This window comes from Balaenoptera physalus (assembly GCF_965194825.1).
Source record: "Balaenoptera physalus genome assembly, chromosome: 6".
In the NCBI taxonomy this organism is placed as follows: domain Eukaryota; kingdom Metazoa; phylum Chordata; class Mammalia; order Artiodactyla; family Balaenopteridae; genus Balaenoptera; species Balaenoptera physalus.
This window is the reverse complement of record NC_138885.1, coordinates 67338393-67352223: the sequence shown is the minus strand read 5'-3', so window position 1 is coordinate 67352223 and position 13831 is coordinate 67338393. Positions and strand designations below refer to the sequence as shown.

The following is a 13831-nucleotide window of genomic DNA, read 5'->3' as shown; positions in this document are numbered from 1 at the left end:
GAATATAGTCAACACTACTGAGTGGTACATTTAAAAATGGTTAAGATGGTAAATTTTATGTTATTTTTAACCACAATTACAAAATTTTTAAAAAAATCAGTTGATCTAGCCGTATGGGTGTATTTCTCAACTCTCAAGTCTATTGCATTAGTCTATATGTCTAGTCTTTTGCCAGTGCCACATAGTCTTGATTACTCTAGTTTTATAGTAAGTTTTGAAATATGGAAGGGTGAGACCTTTAATTTTGTTCTTTTCCAAGATTGTTTTGGCTATTGTGGGTTCTTTCATTTTTCATATGAATTTTACGATGGGCATGTCAATTAATGCACAAAAGGCAGCTGGAATTTTGATAGATTGCATTGACTCTGTAGATGAATTATTAACAATGTTAGGTCTTCTAATCCATGAACACGGATGTCTTTCCATTTACTTTGGTATTTAATTTCTATCAATGATGCTTTGTAGTTTTTGTTACAAGTATACTTCTTTTGTTAAATATATTCCTATCTCAGTTTAGTTTTATTTATCATCTATAAGCCCTTCATAAATTTAGCCCAGTCTCAAAAAAGACTGGATTCTGAAGTTTTCATCATCTTTATGATACTGTATTTCTTTGGCACACTACCGCGATGACATGTGTTGTCACACATGCTCTCTCTCTTTCTCCCCACATAGACACATGTTCTCTTATTCCAAAGATCTTCTCCTCTATCTTTCCCAATCTGTCAAAGATAGGCTTTTTGACTTTCTTCATCTTCATAAATAGTCTGGGTATGGTAGTCCCATTTCTGATACCATCTACATTAAAAAATTTGTATCTGTGATAGTTAAATCAAGATTTGCGGCTCTCTCTATAAATTTATGTTTTGATTATAGATTGAATCAACCTTTGTACAAAAGTGGAAGAAAAGATAGTTTATCCTGGGGCACTATGGCCAGAAGTAATTAAATCTCATCTATAGGATCATAATATAGTTGGGAAGTTTTCTTGTAGCTAACAGAGTTTCATAGTCTCAAGCTACAAATATTGATTTATACATCATGACAACTATTGTTACAGACTATTTCTATGTGTAACATTTAAGATTAGAATATCAAATTGCAAAGAAATGGCAGAGATTCACAAATAATGGCTCTCAGACATCAAAGTGCAGAGTGTTGTAAGGGTTAGGTGCAAATCCCACTTGTAGCGATCATAAATCTAGGTTTTTTGGTAGAGTCCTTAGATTCACAGGTGGTCTAGAAACTATATTTTGAGAAACACTGCTCTAAAGTATCAAAAAATGTACCCTGCTTGGGACCACTTAGTATGAATGCAAATCCTAACCTGGTAGCCTTGCAAGAGGTAAGAAGCCTGAGATGCAGGGAACATTTTGAAGTTTAAGGTGCTCGTTTTGGTACATTCTCCGAGAACCTTGATGGTTCTGACTTGAATTACAGTAGATCAAGCCACAGATTTTACCTTGGGAATGAAAATAATCCCACCATACTATGAGTTTTTCTTTGTAGAGCCTTACCTGAATTTAGGTGTACTTCACCTAATGTTGGTATAATTTTTCACTTCACCATTCTAGTAAATGTGCATACCTCCAATGGTCAAGTCAACTATAGCTTACTAATTTCTTTTTTTTTTTTAAACATCTTTATTGAAGTATAATTGCTTTACAATGGTGTGTTAGTTTCTGCTTTATAACAAAGTGAATCAGTTATACATATACATATGTTCCCATATCTCTTCCCTTTTGCATCTCCCTCCCTCCCACCCTCCCTATCCCACCCCTCTAGGTGGTCACAAAGCACCGAGCTGATCTCCCTGTGCTATGCGGCTGCTTCCCACTAGCTATCTATTTTACATTTGGTAGTGTATATATGTCCATGCCACTCTCTCACCCTGTCACATCTCACCCCTCCCCCTCCCCATATCCTCAAGTCCATTCTCTAGTAGGTCTGTGTCTTTATTGCCATCTTGCCACTAGGTTCTTCATGACCTTTTTTTTTTTTCCTTAGATTGCATATATATGTATTAGCATACTGTATTTGTTTTTCTCTTTCTGACTTACTTCACTCTGTATGACAGACTCTAACTCCATCCACCTCATTACAAATACCTCCATTTCATTTCTTTTTCATTTATGGCTGAGTAATATTCCATTATATATATGTGCCACATCTTCTTTATCCATTCATCCGATGATGGACACTTAGGTTGCTTCCATGTCCTGGCTATTGTAAATAGAGCTGCAATGAACATTTTGGTACATGACTCTTTTTGAATTATGGTTTTCTCAGGATATATGCCCAGTAGTGGGATTGCTGGGTCGTATGGTAGTTCTATTTTTAGTTTTTTAAGGAACCTCCATACTGTTCTCCATAGTGGCTGTATCAATTTACATTCCCACCAACAGTGCAAGAGTGTTCCCTTTTCTCCACACCCTCTCCAGCATTTATTGTTTCTGGATTTTTTGATGATGGCCATTCTGACTGGTGTGAGATGATACCTCATTGTAGTTTTGATTTGCATTTCTCTAATGATTAATGATGTTGAGCATTCTTTCATGTGTCTGTTGGCAATCTGTGTATCTTCTTTGGAGAAATGTCTATTTAGGTCTTCTGCCCATTTTTGGATTGGGTTGTTTGTTTTTTTGTTATTGAGCTGCATGAGCTGCTTGTAAATCTTGGAGATTAATCCTTTGTCAGTTGCTTCATTTGCAAATATTTTCTCCCATTCTGAGGGTTGTCTTTTGGTCTTGTTTATGGTTTCCTTTGCTGTGCAAAAGCTTTTAAGTTTCATTAGGTCCCATTTGTTTATTTGTGTTTTTATTTCCATTGCTCTAGGAGGTGGGTCAAAAAGGATCTTGCTGTGATTTATGTCATAGAGTGTTCTGCCTATGTTTTCCTCTAAGAGTTTGATAGTGTCTGGCCTTACACTTAGGTCTTTAATCCATTTTGAGTTTATTTTTGTGTATGGTGTCAGGGAGTAGGGAGTGTTCTAATTTCATACTTTTACATGTACCTGTCCGATTTTCCCAGCACCACTTATTGAAGAGACTGTCTTTTCTCCACTGTATATGCTTGCCTCCTTTATCAAAGATAAGGTGACCATATGTGCGTGGGTTTATCTTTGGGCTTTCTATCCTGTTCCATTGATCTATATTTCTGTTTTTGTGCCAGTACCAAACTGTCTTGATTACTGTTAGCTTACTAATTTCTAAAGGTTGACTCTGGCAGAAGAGACAGGTAGCTAGGAAGTACATACTTACTTCTGAGTGTTCATTACCTAATCTTTTAGATTAACTTTCAGCTTTCCTATTTATTGATCCACCCAACATTTATTGAGCATATGCTTGTGCCAGGCACTGTCATAAGTGGTTCTGGAAATATTGCAGTGAACAAAATATTCAAAAAGTTCCTTTCCCTAATAACTGAGTAAGTGGGTTTACCAATAATGGGTGGAAGATAATAAACATTAAGAACATATGGGACTTCCCTGGCGGTCCAGTGGTTAAGATTCCGCATTTCCACTGCAGGGGGCGTGGGTTCGATTCCTGGTCGGGAAGTTAAGATCCTGCATGCTGCAAGGTATGGCCAAATTAATTAATTAATTTGTAAAAAAAGAACATAATATATCATGTGTGATGAAGAAAAATAAGTCAGGGTGCGGGAATAGAGAGTGACAGGAAATGGAAAAGGAAAGGCTTCTTTTTTAAGATGGTGGAAAGTAACATTTAAGCAGAAATCTGAAGTGCCTAAAGATTTCAGCACTTGTATTTGTTCAATTTCTGGCATATGCCATAAAATGGTAGAATTTTCCATCTTAAAAGGATCATTTAATCATTGAACTTCAGAGTTGTTAAAAACAACAGAACTCTTTCTTCTGATGAAATCTGATGCAAAAATCCAGCATATAAGAATGACGCAGCTCTGGTTAAAATGCAAAAGTGGAGGGCCCAGAACCTCCCTATTCTTCCTCTCTTGCTCTCTCCACCGTTTCTCCTCCTAGCACCTTGGGAGCTCCTATAGGGAACCCGGAACAGTTTGAAAACTACTCAACAGTTTGCAGGTGGGTAAACTAAAGCTAAGAGAACTTAAATACTGCCCGTAGTCCCTCAGCTAGTTATTAGTCAGAGCACTTTCCACTTTGCATCCATTATATGCCAGCGCTGTGCTAGGAGAGTTCTGTAGATATATCAGGGAACAAAGACAAGTCCCTGACCTCAAGAAGTTTTTATTATAGTGGGAAGAGATAACCAAAAAATAGGCAATTTATAGTGTAGGGTGGAGTGTGGTAATAACATCTATCTGTGTGGAAGCTCAGGGAAAGCTCTACAGGAGCTGGTTTCTTAAAGAATACATTGAAGTTAGACCAGTTAAGAGGAGCTGCTATCATATACTCAAATGAAGATAACCCCCAAATGTGGTCATTATCAGTATCAAGATGCTTTCAGCTACAAATAACAAAGACAATCCCAACATGTAATAGTTAAACCCAAGGTAGTTTGTCTTCAGGTTTGGTTAATTCAGTGTTCCTGTGACAGTTTCAAGAACAAGGGTTTTTCTCATCTTTCCCTACATCCATTCTTTTGGTCAAAGTATGGCTGCTGGAATTCTAGCGGTAAGATCCAGACATAGTGTCCAGCAGAGACACTCTTCTTTTCCCTTTTTAAGAGCCAAAGGAGCCTTTCAGAATCCTCCTGAAGCCCCTAGCAGGCTTCCTCTCATGCCCTATTGACCAGAACTAGTTCACATGCCCACTCTCAGACAAGTTGCCAGCTGGTGAATGGGATTTCTGTTATTTACACAAAGTAATTAGGATTCACCCTGATGTTTTCTCCTGTTTATTCATTGCAAGATAATTTTTTATATAAATTTATTTATTTATTATTATTTTTTAGAATTTATTTATTTTATTGATTTATTTTTTTGGCTGTTTTGGGTCTTCGTTCCTGCGCATGGACTTTCTCTAGTTGCGGTGAGAGGGGGCTACCCTTCGTTGCTTGCGTGGGCTTCTCATTGCGGTGGCTTCTCTTGTTGCAGAGTACAGGCTCTAGGCATGCAGGATTCAGTAGTTGCAGCACACAGGCTCAGTAGCTGTGGCTCAAGGGCTCTAGAGCACAGGCTCAGTAGTTGTGGCGCACGGGCTTAGTTGCTCCGCGGCATGTGGGATCTTCCCAGACCAGGGCTCGAACCCGTGTCCCCTGCATTGACAGGTGGATTCTTAACTACTGTGCCACCAGGGAAGCCCTGTGGTATTAATTTTAGTGCAGGTTTCTAGTATTATTTGTTGCCATTTGTAAAATAACTGGATTAATAAATAATGTTTATGTCATCTTTAAGAAGATAGCCTTACCTTCCACAAGCCTTACTCTTTTTTTTTTCTTTTAGAACACTGCAAATCGACATTAATTTGCAGTGATCATGTTTGGAAAATGGAAAAGAAAAATGTGATATCTTAAAGTCATTATTTGGGACTTTGAGCGGTTTTAATAGAAATGGGAGTAAATCTGCAAGGGAGGAGACTAGTGATTATCAGTGCCCCTTGGATTTTTGGTATATCTGTACCTTGAACAACATGAGTGGAACTAGCTTAGTAAAGATCATGTCCTTAATAACATTGACTGAATCATGTTAAGTTACTGCACGAACCAGCCCTGGATCCTCTGACGTATAAGTTGCCTCATTTTCTGAGTACTGACATATGCCTCTTCCCAGCATTTATATTCAGTCAAAAGCAAGATATCTGTGATAATTTTTTTTTAAGTTAAGACCTAGATTCACACAGGAAACCATACAAGGTGTGTATAATGACCTAATATGACCATATGTAACAATTTTAAAGATTTTAAATCTACTTTGATGCTGGAAAGTAGAATAAGCAGATTTGAGAGAGTTCTGATGTTCAACAAAGATATCATAAATGGTAATATAACTTGGCTTTAGAGCTAAGTTAAGCCATCTTTAAAGGATTTTTAGAAAATCAGAATTTGAGTAGCTGGGGATAGTTGAATGGCTGGATGAGCATGAAGTGTAGAAAAGAATAAATTAAAATTCTTATTAAAGTATATTAGAGAAAACTTTCAGGAGTTTAAGTTTCAATAATTTAGTTTTATGCAGAATATCATACCATTGAGATACCATCATACCATTGAGATTCCCATTATAAAGGTAAGTATTGTTTTGTGAAACCAGTCTCAGTTTGGATATGTATATGAAAATAATGTGTGTGTGCACCATATGTTTGAATCAGGTATAAAATCTATTTCTTCTTGTGGGTGATGGTCAAAAAAAGTTTGAAAGCTGTTGTATTAGGACACAATAAAATGGAGGATTTAACTCTGGTATGGAGAGCTTCCAGTTAAGAGGGTAGACTGAACCAATATAGGAGGCTCCCTTCCTGTTTCTAATATATAGAAACACCAGAGGAAATAACCAGGAAAGATAGTATTGATGATAATGTGATATTTTTAGAACACAGCAGGACTTGAAAGCAAGAAAAAGGATTCTCTAGGTGCCAAAAACAAAGAGGAAACTCAGTGACAGTCGAAAGTGAACTCAACAGTGTATGGCCCTCAGGGAAAACTGAGCTCATATGGCTTAGAGGCCTTAGTTTCCATATAGGAATAAGACTCAGAGCACAGGCCCCAGGCTACAGGTGCTGGAACAAGGCTCACTCATAAAGCGTAGAAAGAGCTGTCCTTTCCAGGATCAGGTACTAGAAAATTGCACCCCCTAGCTCCCACCCCTTCTGGAAAAGGGAAGAAACTGTTATTCTCAGGAAACTAGAGACTGGGACTGTACTATAAGAAGCAGGTCAATTTGCATTACCAATAACCTAGTGCAGAAACTCTAAGCGTCAAAGTGATCTGGAGCCCAAGACCTTCCATAGGTCTTTCCCTAGAAGAAACAACCACAAAACTATGTCAACAACCCAGCAGCTGACCACAGATTCTCTTGGAACAAAATGGCTCCTGCCAAATGACCACACATCCAAGAACAACACAACACATACACAGGAGCCAGTGGTTTTGAGAGGTCATTAGCAGATGGCATATGATGGGGGTGGGGTGGGGACAGAGTTATACACAAGAAATTAGAAATAATTAGAGCAGTCTGAAAGGAACTTTTAAGTTAATCTTTTAAAAATTTTGAAAGAGAATAAGAATTCATTAAACAAGAGTAACATGTTACCCAAAAAGAACAGGTAGAATTGAAAGAGAAACAAATATAATTTTTAGATAAAATTTGTATCTGGGAAGAGAAATATAAACCATTTAAATTAACCCTAGGAAAATCAAATTATGGAATCTGGAATTTCAAGATTGGATAAGAAGGTCAGGTTATAAGACCAAAGGTAAATTTGAGACATAATCTTTTAGAAATCTAATGCTAGGTTAATATTAAAGATCTCATTTGTCCGAAGACACTAACAGAGCATAACCTGCCAGTGTATCTCAAAGCATAACCCTTTAGCCTGAAAACTGATTGTCCCTACTTAGTCTCCTTGCTGTGGAATCATTACTAGGAAGAAAAATACAACTAATGGCAGTTCCTCTTTCCATTTGTCCCTCATGAGACTTTGGGGAAATCAGTGTGGCTCCGGCTCCTTATTGGTAATCTCTGGCTTTGTGCAATAATCTATTTATATAAATTTATAAAATGAATGCTCTGAAAGTCTTTACAGTTTAACTCTTTAGAAGTGTACTGTCTTTACTGTTTCTTCTCCCCTCATATAATTTGATATTCTATGACAATATCATTATTATTTTGGTTACTAACAATTAGATAGTTTTCTTTAGACATTTGCTAACATTTGTGTATGGAGATTACTGTCCAGTCACTTTGACAGAATGTACTTGAAATTGTTTTTCTAGTAGTGGTACTGAGCTCAACTTTGATTTTCCATATCCCTCATGTGCCAATAGCTCACATTTTTTAGATGACTAACTATAGTTTGGGGTATGGTTTGTAGCAATAGAATAGACATCTTTCTGCAAAAGGTAACTGGTCCCAATGGGGTTCAAACTTGTGATCTTGGCCTCATTATCACACTTTTGTAACCATAAGACCTAACAGATATATTATATGTATTTCAGTCTATAATCTTGAAATCAAGTCATATTTTTAATTACTCAAGGCTTATTTCAAATATGCAATTAAAAATCACTTTGGGACATTTCTCGCTTTTGTTTGATAGTAAAAGTAACAAAAGTAAAGCAGACAGCCAAAGAACCTAACTCACTTTTCATCTTCCCTGTGTTTTCTATGACAGTGAAAGTCACAAAAGTGAAGCTTGCAGGCAAAGACCTAACTCACTTTACGGAGAGTGCTACGGTACCTTTTTCTTTTAGTGAGGCTATAGCAGGTCTGATGTCAGTCACTTTAGAGACCTTTAGACCTCAGTGCTCATTTATTGCTAAAATGTACCAGCTCTGCTTCTGCATTATGAAGATCATCTGTCAACACTTTGAGATATTCTCCTTTGTTATTAAGCTTGTGATGCTCTACACTGTCAGGTTTTTTGCCAATTATAGTTAAGGTACAATGGTGTATTCACCAGATCAAAGTCTCACATTGGCGGTAGAGGAATGATTTGTAAGTCTTTATTCATCTGAATTGTACAATAGAACACCTGAGGAATGCAAATAATCCCTCTGAGGAGTCTGCAGGAAAGGCTGTTAAAATGACAGGGTAAAACTATTGTTATTCTGAATTGATGTTTCAGCCAAAGTAATTATTTCTTATCTTGTTGTCTCATAACAGTTCTAGTTTTATTAGTTATGTTGACCATATTTATGAAACAAAATGTATTTTATATATATGTTATCCTTTTACATGGGCTTGTTTTATTTTACTTTCATTGAATCTATATTTGGTATGTGATTTTCCTTTTTTTTAAATTACATATTTGATTTTGACTTGTATAATAAATGTATGTTACTAAACCATTGATGGTAAATTTTAATATACAGTTTTGTTTGAATACTGTAAGTCTATAAAATAAGTTAGAATCTCATAATGTTATTATAGGCAGAAGTATCAATTTAAATTTTTACTTTTTTCTTTAACCTTTCCTTCATAATTTTAGATAAGAAAATAGCTGGTTTGGATTCCCTATTTTAAAGGATACATACTTTATTCCAAAATACATTTTAGGGATTGGTTCGTTATTTTTAGGATGTGACCAAAAGAGGAAAAAAAATATTATGAAGATCAAAAACCCTGATAAATATTAAATAAGTAAATTATAGGTTAGCCTTGTATAACAAACATGTATGAACTATTGTGTGAATTTTTCATTCCTTTATCCCATTCTACTCAGTAGACCATATTCTTAATTTTCTAATAACTCTCATCCCTGCCATTTTCTTTGATGGGTGAGTGTTGATGAATTTGTGGTTTAGTTCTTGTGTTTCTTATCCACTGTAGTGACATTTGCATTGTTTATTTAAGTATAACTTCCTCACTTTTTTACCATGATAGTTATTAAAACCTTGGTCTAAATATGGGAGACAAGTGGAACTATGTGAGACTATGATATATATTGAACTATGAAATCTATATCCAATTCTATACTAAGCTGTATTCCAGAATCTAGGCACATATGCTATGATTATCTGAGAATAAAAATTAACAATACTAACTGCTGTTAATATTTGTTTACTATATGCCACGCTTTACTTTTCTAGGTTCTTTACCTACATTATAATATGTACTATTATTATCTCCATAGGTGAGGAAACTGAGGCTTAGAAAGGTTTAGTAACCTGCCCAGGAATAAAAAGCTAGCAAAGTGGTAGGATCAGAACCTTGTTAATATACTCACTACACTCATCTCATTTATGTTCTAACTACCACTTGGCTAAAATACTCCACGTTTTGAAACAAATCACTCAATCATGTCTTTTCAGGTAACACAAGATATCAATTTCCTAACTGATTAGGCTTTCCAAACCCTTTTGCTATTAAACTACTTTATTTCCTCTGTAGTTCTATTATTCATGATCCTACAAAAGTGAGATTCATAAGAACAATGTGTACACAATCAACTAAGTTTTTGTAAATCTATATTTCCGGACTTTTTTTTTTTTTAATTAACAAAAATCTCCCTCAAAACCAGTGACAACTGTAAAGTCTTGTTAGTCCAAGAAGGAACTGAACCAGGCATATAGATATCTGGGTGGAACAAATTATTTATTTGTCAGAGCTCTTCGAAATTAGCTGACGCTTTTAGATGTGATTCCTATAAATATAGAACTTTGTGTTTTTGCTTTTTAAAAGTATACTTTGTAAAGTAAGGAAAATAATAAATCATAACATTGAGGTTTTCAAGGTCACGGTTGTTAATGCTGAACAAATTTAGTGTAACTGTAAAAAGTTTTAAAATATTTGTATTAGTTCCTATAGATAATGTGTTAAAGTAAAACTAGATTACAGTAAAATATTATGGCGTATACCTGAAGCAATTGCTGCCTGTTAATGCCTTGACCTTGGAAAGCTATACACAAAAAGATGGCATCATAAAACCGTGCAATTCTTATGAATATGTATGTGCTACTTGATAATAATGAATGTGGTACAGTCATGCATGCACTACAAGATAATGTTGTGCCCTTTTTTGTCTACAGGTTGATAAAAATTAAAGAGTGGGTGGACAAGTATGACCCAGGTGCCTTGGTCATTCCTTTTAGTGGGGCCTTGGAACTCAAGTTGCAAGAATTGAGTGCTGAGGAGAGACAGAAGTATCTGGAAGCGAACATGACACAAAGGTTAATTAGCATTCATTTTCCCTACACTTTATTATCAACTATTTCCTTGCAGTAATTTAATTGCTTGCGCTGATAGAATAATAAATGACAGAGTAATTACCATTATAAAGAGGGAATCTTCTCCTTTCTTTACCATGAGACAGAGTGAAAAGATTTATTTTAAATTAAGTTTTTAACTGTCATCTGTCATCTCCGTACAGTGTTTTAATTATAACATAGGTATTAGTTATGTATATTTTTGAGAAGGAATGATCGCCAAAACTCTTTCGTCATGTTCAGTGGGGGAGGGGAAAGGGTGAATCAGTTGCCTTAATTTTTTCTGAGTAACAGTAATATATTGTTTAAACATTGTATTTCAATCAAATAATTTTGCTTTCATGACCCACGTCCTAAAAATAATTGATATTGGAGGAAAATAATCATAGAATGGGTAGATCAAATTTTTCTTTTTTTTTATAATAAACAATTCAAAATGATATGTTCAGACTAGTACAATTAAACCCAATTTTAGAAGGGATTTTTTACGAATAGTTATGTGCTTTCTGACTTCTTCAAGTGCATTATAAAAGATGAATGGTCATTTACTAATATCTCTAACATTTTCTGCTTGAAATGAATAATTTTAGCTTTGTACTGATCTCTGGCACAGTCAACTTATATGTTGAGTGAATTTGTTACATTTTATTTCAGCGCTTTGCCAAAGATCATTAAGGCTGGGTTTGCAGCACTCCAACTAGAATACTTTTTCACTGCAGGCCCAGATGAAGTGCGTGCATGGACCATCAGGGTAAGATTCATACTTATTCATCAGCTATATCCAGTTCCACACTATTGAATTCAGATTGATATCACTGACTTTGAAGTTTGTCATGGTGGCGGTTAGCTAGTCATTACAGATGAGGTTTTTGTCCAGGATAACTTTAATTATTTGTGAGCTGCTGAACAGTGAAAGTGGAGCGGCATTGATTGAGGCAGGTAACAATTGATTCTGCCTATTACATAGTCTGAATTTCTTCATCCTGTAGAATCTGTCTACCCTCCTCCTGTGGTCAGAGATAAGACGCACCAGTATTGTGCTTGCTTAATCTGTGTGACTGGGTTTGTCTGCAGTGAAATTGATGTTGCTTTTCATTTTGTATTCGCTAAGTTTGTTTGGGTTGCGGGTGGTTCTTTCCTCCTTTGCTTTGCTCGGATTACATTTTCAGCAATAAAAGCAATATGACATCATTATGCTCTTCATAGATACACAGTTGGGCTCAAAGAGCTAAACTCAATGTGTAATAATTCATGGCTTTTTAAATTTGAATTCATAAAAGTAGTGTTTATTTTTGCAGTGTTTTATATTCAATCTTCTTTAATAATGTGATATGTATTTTAAATATTGATGTATAACTGATTACCACCAGAAAGAATGACTAATTTATTCCCAGAGGACAATAGAAACTGAACTGTAATGGCTTGCTTTTAAATGAAAATATATTGTAATATGGTAGTTACTGTTGAAAAATATTTTGAAATATATGTAATCCGAAATAGTGTTACAGAATATAAAAATAATGTCAGAACTTTTAGAAATACTCAGTGTCTTATTCATTCTTTTATTATGCTTTTTAAATGTCTGCTACATGATAAATTTTAGGGCTGCTTTGATTTCTGTTTTCACTGACTACCTTAATTTATTGTTACATCTATTTTGATTTAAGATGGATAGGAACATGGAGTCAGTTGAACATAATGTTAAATGCGTTTTGTGAATGTGAGATTCACTTTTCTTTGATCTCCTCTTTCCTTTGTAAAAAAATGTTTGATTGACTTATAACTAAGGTCCTTTTATATAGACTTACAAAATAATGTCAAAGCAAATCCAAGTTGGTAAACAAATTGCCAGGGTTTATTTTTACTATATATTTTAAAGCCTTAAAACTTCCAAACTTAAGTATGTACAGCAGGAAAGATAACATATTCTGGGCTTGAAAATATGAAAGCTGGTTTATCTTAAGACTGATTGTAAGTATCCGTGATTTAATGTGCTAAGATATTTAGTCAGGTAAGCATCAGTGAGTAGCCATATTAACCCAATACATCTTTTATTGTAAAAACTGTGCTTTATAGTGTCAGACTCCTTACCACTTTAACATGCTTTATTAAGCAGCCTTTAGGTCACCATTATTTCTCAAATTTCTTTCCATGGTTGTGTGTGTCTGGAATGTATGTCCTTGTAATTTAACATATGGGATAATTATAAGACATTTCTCTTCCTATATCAACTTGAATTTTCCTTTATGATGGTTAGAGGCAGGGTGTATTATGTAAACTGTTCAAAATTCTATTAAAATTTTATGAGGATTTTAAAATTATTTGCTGAACATATATTGTATGATTTGTTGGAAATGTCTTAAAAATATCCCTTTATATATTGATTTTTATATGTTCTTTAGATGAGCTGAAATCTTCAAGGCTTTTTATCTTTTTGAAACCTTTGATAATTCAACTTGAAAGCTATTTAAAATCCTTACTTTTTTCCACTGTGAAGAATAGAAAATCGAAATGAAACCTACTCTGAAACCAGACCACTGCATCTAAATCGATAAATCTGTGGATGACTATTAGGAAAAACAAAGCTACGCTTCTTTAATATCTACTGATCTGTCTGTGCTAAATCTGCTGCACAGATAGTGCCCAGTGTTGAAAATGTTCTAATTGTATATCTGACATCTTAACTGATATTAAACTAAGTTTAAGTTGAGCCCAACAGCAGATCAGAGAAAAGAAACTCTACGCTTTCAGTCAGTCATCTTAAATGCAATTAGTTTTCTCTGGTCTTTCTATTCAAAGAAAGGGACGAAGGCTCCTCAAGCTGCAGGAAAGATTCACACAGATTTTGAAAAAGGATTCATTATGGCTGAAGTAATGAAATACGAAGATTTTAAAGAGGAAGGTTCTGAAAATGCGGTCAAGGTAAGGAATTATTTTCTAGTTTCACACTTTATAATTTTTGCTAATATGAAGATACTCAGGATTAAAATGAATAACTGTCTTTTAAACTGTGTGTCAGCATTAGCTTTACT

At 35.0% G+C, this 13831-nt stretch overlaps 1 protein-coding gene across 1 annotated transcript in view; it reads left to right on the top strand.

Moving 5' to 3' along the window:
* Positions 1-13831, top strand: part of OLA1 (Obg like ATPase 1) — a 172205-nt gene that overhangs the window by 154664 nt on the left and 3710 nt on the right. The window contains exons 8-10 of the mRNA XM_082465440.1: positions 10623-10763; positions 11454-11550; positions 13599-13721. Of these exons, the coding sequence (XP_082321566.1) occupies positions 10623-10763; positions 11454-11550; positions 13599-13721 (361 nt within the window). The remainder of the gene's footprint in view (positions 1-10622; positions 10764-11453; positions 11551-13598; positions 13722-13831) is intronic.